Source organism: Dendrobates tinctorius, unplaced genomic scaffold (assembly GCF_039654945.1).
Source record: "Dendrobates tinctorius isolate UK_male_01 unplaced genomic scaffold, ASM3965494v1 ptg000130l, whole genome shotgun sequence".
Classification (NCBI taxonomy): domain Eukaryota; kingdom Metazoa; phylum Chordata; class Amphibia; order Anura; family Dendrobatidae; genus Dendrobates; species Dendrobates tinctorius.
Genome location: NW_027361798.1, coordinates 2947804 through 2960239, shown reverse-complemented (window position 1 = coordinate 2960239; position 12436 = coordinate 2947804). Strand labels below are relative to the sequence as shown.

Below are 12436 nucleotides of genomic sequence, written 5' to 3'. Positions count from 1 at the left end.
GTTGGGTGTTACACCTGGGGGGGATCAGTGTCGGGTGTTACACCTGGGGGTGATCAGTGTCGGGTGTTACACCTGGGGGGGATCAGTGTCGGGTGTTACACCTGGGGGTGATCAGTGTCGGGTGTTACACCTGGGGGGTGATCAGTGTCGGGTGTTACACCTGGGGGGTGATCAGTGTCGGGTGTTACACCTGGGGGGTGATCAGTGTTCGGTGTTACACCTGGGGGGTGATCAGTGTCGGGTGTTACACCTGGGGGGTGATCAGTGTCGGGTGTTACACCTGGGGGGTGATCAGTGTTGGGTGTTACACCTGGGGGGGATCAGTGTCGGGTGTTACACCTGGGGGTGATCAGTGTCGGGTGTTACACCTGGGGGGGATCAGTGTCGGGTGTTACACCTGGGGGGGATCAGTGTCGGGTGTTACACCTGGGGGGTTATCAGTGTCGGGTGTTACACCTGGGGGGTGATCAGTGTCGGGTGTTACACCTGGGGGGTGATCAGTGTTGGGTGTTACACCTGGGGGGTGATCAGTGTTGGGTGTTACACCTGGGGGGTGATCAGTGTCGGGTGTTACACCTGGGGGGTGATCAGTGTCGGGTGTTACACCTGGGGGGGATCAGTGTCGGGTGTTACACCTGGGGGTGATCAGTGTCGGGTGTTACACCTGGGGGGTTATCAGTGTCGGGTGTTACACCTGGGGGGTTATCAGTGTCGGGTGTTACACCTGGGGGGTGATCAGTGTCGGGTGTTACACCTGGGGGGTGATCAGTGTTGGGTGTTACACCTGGGGGGTGATCAGTGTCGGGTGTTACACCTGGGGGGTGATCAGTGTCGGGTGTTACACCTGGGGGGTGATCAGTGTTGGGTGTTACACCTGGGGGGGATCAGTGTCGGGTGTTACACCTGGGGGTGATCAGTGTCGGGTGTTACACCTGGGGGGTGATCAGTGTCGGGTGTTACACCTGGGGGTGATCAGTGTCGGGTGTTACACCTGGGGGGTGATCAGTGTCGGGTGTTACACCTGGGGGGTGATCAGTGTCGGGTGTTACACCTGGCGGTGATCAGTGTCACCTGGGGGGGATCAGTGTCGGGTGTTACACCTGGGGGGTGATCAGTGTCGGGTGTTACACCTGGGGGTGATCAGTGTCGGGTGTTACACCTGGCGGTGATCAGTGTCACCTGGGGGGATCAGTGTCGGGTGTTACACCTGGGGGGATCAGTGTCGGGTGTTACACCTGGGGGGGATCAGTGTCGGGTGTTACACCTGGGGGGTGATCAGTGTCACCTGGGGGGATCAGTGTCGGGTGTTACACCTGGGGGGTGATCAGTGTCGGGTGTTACACCTGGGGGTGATCAGTGTCACCTGGGGGGATCAGTGTCGGGTGTTACACCTGGCGGTGATCAGTGTCACCTGGGGGGATCAGTGTCGGGTGTTACACCTTGGGGGGATCAGTGTCGGGTGTTACACCTGGGGGGTGATCAGTGTCGGGTGTTACACCTGGGGGGTGATCAGTGTCGGGTGTTACACCTGGGGGGGATCAGTGTCGGGTGTTACACCTGGGGGGTGATCAGTGTCGGGTGTTACACCTGGGGGTGATCAGTGTCACCTGGGGGGATCAGTGTCGGGTGTTACACCTGGGGGGTGATCAGTGTCGGGTGTTACACCTGGGGGGGATCAGTGTCGGGTGTTACACCTGGGGGGTGATCAGTGTTGGGTGTTACACCTGGGGGGGATCAGTGTCACCTGGGGGGATCAGTGTCGGGTGTTACACCTGGGGGGGATCAGTGTCGGGTGTTACACCTGGGGGGGATCAGTGTCGGGTGTTACACCTGGGGGGTGATCAGTGTCTGGTGTTACACCTGGGGGGTGATCAGTGTCGGGTGTTACACCTGGGGGGGATCAGTGTCGGGTGTTACACCTGGGGGGGATCAGTGTCGGGTGTTACACCTGGGGGGGATCAGTGTCGGGTGTTACACCTGGGGGGTGATCAGTGTCGGGTGTTACACCTGGCGGTGATCAGTGTCACCTGGGGCGATCAGTGTCGGGTGTTACACCTGGGGGCGATCAGTGTCGGGTGTTACACCTGGGGGGTGATCAGTGTCGGGTGTTACACCTGGGGGGTGATCAGTGTCGGGTGTTACACCTGGGGGGTGATCAGTGTCGGGTGTTACACCTGGGGGGTGATCAGTGTCGGGTGTTACACCTGGGGGGTGATCAGTGTCGGGTGTTACACCTGGGGGGGGATCAGTGTCGGGTGTTACACCTGGGGGGTGATCAGTGTCGGGTGTTACACCTGGGGGGATCAGTGTCGGGTGTTACACCTGGGGGGGATCAGTGTCGGGTGTTACACCTGGGGGGGGATCAGTGTCGGGTGTTACACCTGGGGGGTGATCAGTGTCGGGTAGGATATCTAGCGGTGATGTTTGCGGGTGGTCGGTGATGTGCACAGCCGATGTCGGTGCTCGGTCAGGGGAGGGCCCGGTGTCGCCGGTGGATGGTGGGGACGGGCGGTGACGCGGTTGCTCCGGTTGGCCGGGCCGCGTGATGTCACCGCTGTCTCCAGTCAGAGGAGGCGGCTGCGGGCTGAGCTGTCAGTGCTGGGTCCGGGCATGGACGCGGGAGCTGCGGGCGGCGGGGACAAGAGCAGACGGTGAGTACCGAGCAGGAACCCGGACTGCGCCCGACACCCCGACCGTGCACCGCAGTCACCCGACACCTGCATCCCAGGGCTGCTGGTGTAGATGGACGCTCCTCTCTGCCTTCTTATAGTAGATGGACGCTCCTCTCCTCCCCCCTCCTCCTCTGGCAGATGGACGCTCCTCTCCTCCTCTTGCTGTGGCAGATGGACGCTCCTCTCCCCCAGTAGATGGACGCTCCTTTCCTCTCCCTCCTCCTGCTCTGGCAGATGGACGCTCCTCTCTCCCTCCTCTGGTTGATGGACACTCCTGTTCTCATTGGCATAATAAGGTGGAATATTTGGTCTTGGGCCTCCACCTGCATGTTGGTGAGACTGATGGGCCCTTGCAGCAATCTAGATCCTAAAATGACGTGTTTGGCCCCCATGTAATATTGTCCTCCATCCCGGGCCCCTTCCTTGGGTAACGCCCTCCGTCCCGGGCCCCTTCCTTGGGTAACGCCCTCCGTCCCGGGCCCCTTCCTTGGGTAACGCCCTCCGTCCCGGGCCCCTTCCTTGGGTAACGCCCTCCGTCCCGGGCCCCTTCCTTGGGTAACGCCTTCCGTCCCGGGCCCCTTCCTTGGGTAATGTCCTCCATTCTGGTCCTCTTTGACTTCAGTATGCCGGCAGCACACCAACTTCCCTGCATCCACTAATTAGGCCCCTGACCTGCAATGCTATTCAGCTGAATGTGTGTCCTTCGAAGTACATCCATCAGAATTAGGCCCTGGCGTAGGTGGGACTCTCTCCCGCAAGTGCCTTGTCGCGGTCGCACCATCTGCAACTGGGATTGTTACACTCCTAACTGTTCTCACTCACCTAATACATGTACGCTCCTGTCCTCTAGAAGAACACTCCTGCCTTCCTTCTTTAGTAAATGTACTATCCTGTCCTCCTTTTCTGGTAGAACACTCCCGTCCTCCTTCGTTTAGTAGAGGTACCCTCCTGTCCTATTTCCTTTGTAGATTTACTATCCTGTCCTCCTTCTCTAGTAGATGTATGCTCCTCTCCCCCTTTTGTAATACATGCACACTCCTGTCCTCCTTCTTCTAGTAAATGTACGCTCCTGTCCTCCTTCTCTAGTAGAACACTCCCGTCCTCCTTCTCTAGTAGATGCATAGTCCTCTCCTCCTTTTGTAATAGATCAACTCTCCTGACCTCCCTTTTGTAGTAGACGTAGTCTCCTGTCCTCCCTTTTGTAGGTGACGTATGCTAAAGTCTTCTTTCTCTAGTAGATACACATGCGATCTTGTCCTCCTCTATTACCTGTACACTCCTGTCCTCCTCCTCTATTAAATATACGCTCCCGTCCTCTTTTTGTATTTCATGTATGATTCTCTCCCCCTTATGTAGTAGATGTATGCTCCTGTCCTTCACTAGTAGATATACATACGCTCTTGTCCTCCTCATACTACATGTATAAGGAACTCCTGTCCCCTCTTATACAGCCCATCTGTGCTCCTGCCCCCCCCTTTTTGCAGTCCATGTACACTCCTGTCCCCTCTTATACAGTCCATGTACACTCCTGCCCCCTCTTATGCAGTCCATGTACGCTCCTCTACCCCTTTTGCAGTCCATGTATGCTCCTGTCCCCCCTTTTGCAGTCCATGTATGCTCCTGTCCCCCCTTTTGCAGTCCATGTACACTCATGTCACCCCTTTTGCAGTCCATGTACACTCCTGTCCCCCCTTTTCCAGTCCATGTACACTCCTGTCCCCCCTTTTCCAGTCCATGTACACTCCTGTCCCCCCTTTTGCAGTCCATGTACACTCCTGTCCCCCCTTTTCCAGTCCATGTACACTCCTGTCCTCCCTTTTCCAGTCCATGTACGCTCCTGTCCCCTCTTATACAGTCCATGTACGCTCCTCTAGCCCTTATGTAGTAGATGTTCTCGCTGCAGCGTTTCATGCTATTCTCATGTTTTGTTACTTGTCTTTCCCACCCACGTGTCTTCGGCCTTCGCCCTTTGGTTCACCATTGTTCTGTCACCTGTTCTTAGGTCAGACATGTCAGGGGGACCCTGTGTGATTGCTGTAGAGTCTGTGCACAGTTTGGCGGGGGCCCGCCGCACACAGGTGTCCCCCGGCTCTACTTCTGCTGTACCTGGATGTGTTCATGCTCGGCTGTACGCAGCTTTCCTCCTTGGTAATGCGGTGATCCATCAAACTCCATTATTGCTGCTGCCAGTGTCCCTGCTTGTGCAGAAATTCAGTAACGTTTACATCAATTGTATTAACCCCGGAGATGCTGGATCCAGGCTTCCTTCATTGTGATTCTCAGTCTTCTGATCATGATGTGGATGCGCTAAACATCTAACGTATTAACCAAGAGCAAAGTGTACAAACAAAATATACCTCTGGTGCGCCACAAAGTGTCCCACCTCTACAACCTGGAGCCATGGCCATGAGTGTTCTCTGACTTCCTTGACCTCTAGGTGGCAGCCTTGCTGGGGATCTGCTCTTGTCATTAATCATCTACGGCTCCTGCTATATTGGGAATGATCTGCAAGTGTTTCTGCTGGAAAGGGGAAATCAGAATGTTTGATTCCCAAGTAACAAAGCGAATATTATAAAGTGCAGCCACATCCTTATAATAAGAAACCGCATCACGGTGATTATACTGCAAAATCAGGGCGTAATATTCACAAAATCCTGCTCCATGTAACAACATAGACAGTGGCCAGAGTGTCTGCAAATCACAGACTGGAAGAGATCAATAAAACGGCAACTCCACTCACTATACATAGGAACGGATATACGGAACGGTCCTGAGATACAAGAATGTCCAATATACAATATATAACACTGCTCCTATGTAGAAGAATATAACTACTATAATACTGCTCCTATGTAGAAGAATATAACTACTATAATACTGCTCCTATGTACAAGAATATAACTACTATAATACTGCTCCTATGTACAAGAATATAACTACTATAATACTGCCCCCTATGTACAAGAATATAACTACTATAATACTGCCCCCTATGTACAAGAATATAACTACTATAATACTGCCCCCTATGTACAAGAATATAACTACTATAATACTGCCCCTATAATACTGCCCCTATGTACAAGAATATAACTACTATAATACTACTCCTATGTACAAGAATATAACTACTATAATGCTGCCCCTATGTACAAGAATATAACTACTATAATACTGCTCCTATGTACAAGAATATAACTACTATAATACTGCTCCCTATGTACAAGAATATAACTACTATAATACTGCTCCTATGTACAAGAATATAACTACTATAATACTGCTCCTATGTACAAGAATATAACTACTATAATACTGCCCCCTATGTACAAGAATATAACTACTATAATACTGCCCCCTATGTACAAGAATATAACTACTATAATACTGCCCCTATGTACAAGAATATAACTACTATAATACTGCCCCTATGTACAAGAATATAACTACTATAATACTGCCCCTATGTACAAGAATATAACTACTATAATACTACTCCTATGTACAAGAATATAACTACTATAATGCTGCCCCTATGTACAAGAATATAACTACTATAATACTGCTCCTATGTACAAGAATATAACTACTATAATACTGCTCCCTATGTACAAGAATATAACTACTATAATACTGCCCCTATGTACAAGAATATAACTACTATAATACTGCCCCTATGTACAAGAATATAACTACTATAATACTGCCCCTATGTACAAGAATATAACTACTATAATACTGCCCCCTATGTACAAGAATATAACTACTATAATACTGCCCCTATGTACAAGAATATAACTACTATAATACTGCCCCTATGTACAAGAATATAACTACTATAATACTGCCCCCTATGTACAAGAATATAACTACTATAATACTGCCCCTATATACAAGAATATAACTACTATAATACTGCCCCTATGTACAGGAATATAACTACTATAATACTGCCCCTATGTACAAGAATATAACTACTATAATACTGCCCCTCTGTACAAGAATATAACTACTATAATACTGCCCCCTATGTACAAGAATATAACTACTATAATACTGCCCCCTATGTACAAGAATATAACTACTATAATACTGCCCCCTATGTACAAGAATATAACTACTATAATACTGCCCCCTATGTACAAGAATATAACTACTATAATACTGCTCCCTATGTACAAGAATATAACTACTATAATACTGCCCCCTATGTACAAGAATATAACTACTATAATACTGCCCCCTATGTACAAGAATATAACTACTATAATACTGCTCCCTATGTACAAGAATATAACTACTATAATACTGCTCCCTATGTACAAGAATATAACTACTATAATACTGCCCCTATATACAAGAATATAACTACTATAATACTGCTCCCTATGTACAAGAATATAACTACTATAATACTGCCCCTATTTACAAGAATATAACTACTATAATACTGCCCCCTATGTACAAGAATATAACTACTATAATACTGCCCCCTATGTACAAGAATATAACTACTATAATACTGCCCCCTATGTACAAGAATATAACTACTATAATACTGCTCCCTATGTACAAGAATATAACTACTATAATACTGCCCCCTATGTACAAGAATATAACTACTATAATACTGCCCCTATTTACAAGAATATAACTACTATAATACTGCCCCTATGTACAAGAATGTAACTGCTATAATGCTGACCTTGGTTTTTTTTTCTTCCTCAGTTGGGTTGCTCTGCGTGTCCTCGGATCTTCCCGTTCCTATGGTGGATGGTGAGAGCGTCTTCCCCGGTCGTGTGTTGGCTCTTCTCTATCCCGTCTGCTGGCATATAACGGTTGTATGCAGCGGGAGGTGAATGATCAGGTAACTGTCCTCGCTGTATCTCGGATGTGGATTCCCCTGGAATATAACCTGCAATGTTATTGAGGAGCTAGGGAGACCGGGCAGTGAAGCGCATGGTCCAGTGTCGGCAGTGACCTCAGCCTTGTTATATTTGCTCTTCGCCAATGCTGGGAAAATGGAGCAGAAAATCTATTTATGCAGCTCGCATGGCTCTCTGGATCATCTGGGATGAGCACCTTACAGGAGGTATGTTGCACCAAGAGCCTCATGTGAGACATGCGGGACTGCTACGTCCCATGTTAGACTCTAGGAAATTTGTCTGTCAACACTTGAGACCACCAGCAGAATAGTGAGTGCAGCTCTGGGGTATAATACATGATGTAACTCAGGATCAGTAATGTAATGTATGTACACAGTGACTGCACCAGCAGAATAGTGAGTGCTGCTCTGGAGTATAATACAGGATGTAACTCAGGATCAGTAATGTAATGTATGTACACAGTGACTGCACCAGCAGAATAGTGAGTGCAGCTCTGGGATATAATACAGGATGTAACTCAGGATCAGTAATGTAATGTATGTACACAGTGACTGCACCAGCAGAATAGTGAGTGCAGCTCTGGAGTAAAATACAGGTTGTAACTCAGGATCAGTAATGTATTGTATGTACACAGTGACTGCACCAGCAGAATAGTGAGTGCTGCTCTGGAGTATAATACAGGATGTAACTCAGGATCAGTAATGTAATGTATGTACACAGTGACTGCACCAGCAGAATAGTGAGTGCAGCTCTGGAGTATAATACAGGATGTAACTCAGGATCAGTAATGTAATGTATGTACACAGTGACTGCACCAGCAGAATAGTGAGTGCAGCTCTGGAGTATAATACAGGATGTAACTCAGGATCAGTAATGTAATGTATGTACACAGTGACTGCACCAGCAGAATAGTGAGTGCAGCTCTGGAGTATAATACAGGAGGTAACTCAGGATCAGTAATGTAATGTATGTACACAGTGACTGCACCAGCAGAATAGTGAGTGCAGCTCTGGGATATAATACAGGATGTAACTCAGGATCAGTAATGTAATGTATGTACACAGTGACTGCACCAGCAGAATAGTGAGTGCACCTCTGGAGTATAATACAGGAGGTAACTCAGGATCAGTAATGTAATGTATGTACACAGTGACTGCACCAGCAGAATAGTGAGTGCAGCTCTGGGATATAATACAGGATGTAACTCAGGATCAGTAATGTAATGTATGTACACAGTGATTGCACCAGCAGAATAGTGAGTGCAGCTCTGGGATATAATACAGGATGTAACTCAGGATCAGTAATGTATGTACACAGTGATTGCACCAGCAGAATAGTCATCAAGCAGAGATCTCTGCTCCTGTAGGTCGTCACTAGAGGTGCAGGTGATATCACAGGGACTGAGCGGCGGTTTTACTGTTCACACTCTGTGGCAGGATTGGAGGAGCGCTAAGAAGTGACATCTTTCCATCTGCCGGGGATGTGGTGGAGCGGAGTGGCGTGCCACATAGGAGCGCCATCTTCCGCAGATGAAAGTTGCCCTCTGTGCCGGTAGCCATTGTGGATGTGGCTGCGTTTGATCGCGGGATGTGCATGAAGCTGCTGATCTTGTGTCGCTGCTCTCGGATTGTCCTCGTCTCATTGAATGGAGGAATGATGTGGTGACATGTGCTCGCTGAGCCGTGACAAGAAAGGACGGTTCATTAGTGTGTGAGGAGTCCGGGACCCCCACAATGCCGAGCTGCCGCAGAAATGTCCCGTGTCCTGGAGCGCCTGTGGGTGCAGGGGGTAAAGTAAATGTGTGACGGCCTTAGGTCTCATGCACACTCGTGGGACAGGTAGAGGTGGGATCCACCGAGGAACGGCCACAAATTATGCGAGAATAATCCATTACTGGTTCAGCTGCTTGTGTCCTTCACTAAGTCACTCTCTTATGCAGACAGGAGAGGTCTCGCCCCAACTGTATCTAAGGAGACACCCCTGCCGATGTGCAGGACATGCCCCTGTGTGTAAGGAGACACCCCTGCCTATGTGCAGGACATGCCCCTGCGTGTAAGGAGACACCCCTGCCTATGTGCAGGACATGCCCCTGTGTGTAAGGAGACACCCCTGCCTATGTGCAGGACATGCCCCTGTGTGTAAGGAGACACCCCTGCCTATGTGCAGGACATGCCCCTGCGTGTAAGGAGACACTCCTGCCGATGTGCAGGACATGCCCCCGTGTGTAAGGAGACACCCCTGCCTATGTGCAGGACATGCCCCCGTGTGTAAGGAGACACCCCTGCCGATGTGCAGGACATGCCCCTGTGTGTAAGGAGACTCCCCTGCCGATGTGCAGGACATGCCCCTGTGTGTAAGGAGACACCCCTGCCTATGTAGAGGACATATCCCCATCTGTAAGGAGACACCCCTGCCGATGTGCAGGACATGCCCCTGTGTGTAAGGAGACACCCCTGACTATGTAGAGGACATATCCCCATCTGTAAGGAGACACCCCTGCCGATGTGCAGGACATGCCCCTGTGTGTAAGGAGACACCCCTGCCGATGTGCAGGACATGCCCCTGCGTGTAAGGAGACACTCCTGCCGATGTGCAGGACATGCACCTGTGTGTAAGGTGACACCCCTGCCGATGTGCAGGACATGCCCCTGTGTGTAAGGTGACACCCCTGCCGATGTGCAGGACATGACCCTGTGTGTAAGGTGACACCCCTGCCGATGTGCAGGACATGCCCCTGTGTGTAAGGAGACTCCCCTGCCTATGTAGAGGACATATCCCCATCTGTAAGGAGACACCCCTGCCGATGGGCAGGACATGCCCCTGTGTGTAAGGTGACACCCCTGCCGATGTGCAGGACATGACCCTGTGTGTAAGGTGACACCCCTGCCGATGTGCAGGACATGCCCCTGTGTGTAAGGAGACTCCCCTGCCTATGTAGAGGACATATCCCCATCTGTAAGGAGACTCCCCTGCCGATGTGCAGGACATGCCCCTGTGTGTAAGGAGACACCCCTGCCTATGTGCAGGACATGCCCCTGTGTGTAAGGAGACACCCCTGCCTATGTGCAGGACATGCCCCTGTGTGTAAGGAGACACCCCTGCCGATGTGCAGGACATGCCCCTGTGTGTAAGGAGACACCCCTGCCTATGTGCAGGACATGCACCTGTGTGTAAGGAGACACCCCTGTCTATGTGCAGGACATGCCCCTGTGTGTAAGGAGACACCCCTGCCGATGTGCAGGACATGCACCTGTGTGTAAGGAGACTCCCCTGCCTATGTGCAGGACATGCCCTTGTGTGTAAAGAGACACCCCTGCCGATGTGCAGGACATGCCCTTGTGTGTAAGGAGACACCCCTGCCTATGTGCAGGACATGCACCTGTGTGTAAGGAGACTCCCCTGCCTATGTGCAGGACATGCCCCTGTGTGTAAGGAGACACCCCTGCCGATGTGCAGGACATGCACCTGTGTGTAAGGAGACACCCCTGCCTATGTGCAGTACATGTCCCTGTGTGTAAGGAGACAACCCTGCCGATGTGCAGGACATGCCCCTGTGTGTAAGGAGATACCCCTGCCGATGTGCAGGACATGCCCCTGTGTGTATGGTGACACCCCTGCCGATGTGCAGGACATGCCCCTGTGTGTAAGGAGACACCCCTGCCTATGTGCAGGACATGCCCCTGTGTGTAAGGAGACAAGGGGTGTGTCCCCCACATAGGACATGCCCTCTCCTGTCTGCATAACGAGACACCCCTGCTTATGTGGAATACACTCCCCTGTCTGTGTGTGTGTGTAAAGAGACGCCCCTGCTTATGTTGAGGACACGCCCCATCCATGTGAAAGGAGACAGCTCTACCTATGTAGAGGACATGACCCCTGTGTATAAGGAGACACTCCTGCTTCTATGGAGGACACTCTCCTGTCTGTGTGTAAAGAGACACTCCTGCCTATTTGAAGGACATATTCCAGACTGTGTATATGGAAAAACCTCTGACTATGGCGAGGATATACTCCTGTCTGTAATGAGACACCCCTGCCTATGTGGAGGACACGCTTTATGTCTGTGTGTATGGAGACACCCCTTCCTATGTAGAGGACACCCCCTGTCACGGGGTCCTTCTCTGGTATCACACAATTAACAGAGCAAGGAAAGTGTGAACAATCCCAAGACCTTTATTATAGGCAAAATTAGAAGGTCCATAAACAATCCACCACACTGCGGATACAATTGTCCAGAACACAAATGCAGTTCAGTAACAGGATAAAATGTCCAGGGAGACGAGAGTCCAAAAATCCAGCAGCCAGAGGATATAAAGTCCATACGCTTCCCTTTCTCTCTGACGTGCTGTGTTCACACGATGCTCTCCACACAGGAACTGACCCCCCCCCCTCCTGCCCTTTCCAGCCCCCTCCCTATGTCCAAGAGTAGTCAGACGGGTTGGGGCAGTTTGCAGGCCTCCCATGCCAGCCAAAGGTGCCTGGGGGATCAGGACGCCACAGGGGGTCCACAAGAGACATAGATACAGTCAGGCTGCAGACATACAAGGCAACAAGAAAAACGCTATGAAAATCAGTGAAATAGAAATATACACAAAATGATATCCACACAGCCTATCACACCATCACACCCCTGTTTGAGTGTAAGGAGACACCCCTGCCTATGTGGAGGGAGACTCCCAGTTTGTGTCAGGAATCTCTTTTCACATGAGGGTTTTTGAAGTCTCTGTTGTCTGACGCTATGACATGACAGGTCAGTACATGTTGACCTCAGCGTCTCCTCTTTTCACTCCTCTCTTTTCCTTCTTCCCCACATATTTGTCTTGTCGGAGCCCCCATAGTGCTTAGCAGGCCTCTTCAGATCCTGATCCTGTGTAATGC

General features: G+C 50.3%; 1 protein-coding gene across 8 annotated transcripts in view; it reads left to right on the top strand.

Annotated features, from left to right (window-relative positions):
• The first annotated feature begins 2456 nt into the window (after window positions 1-2456).
• LRRC24 (leucine rich repeat containing 24) overlaps window positions 2457-12436 on the top strand; it is a 121068-nt gene continuing 111088 nt past the window's right edge. For 3 of the 8 annotated variants that reach the window (XM_073543243.1, XM_073543246.1, XM_073543249.1), the window contains exon 1: window positions 7401-7539. In XM_073543243.1, the coding sequence (XP_073399344.1) occupies window positions 7532-7539 (8 nt within the window). In that variant the 5' untranslated portion in view covers window positions 7401-7531. Of the gene's footprint in view, window positions 2652-2787; window positions 2933-2985; window positions 3006-7400; window positions 7765-12436 lie in introns of those variants that run through there. The other 5 variants (XM_073543244.1, XM_073543248.1, XM_073543250.1 and 2 more) reach the window with 4 other exon arrangements.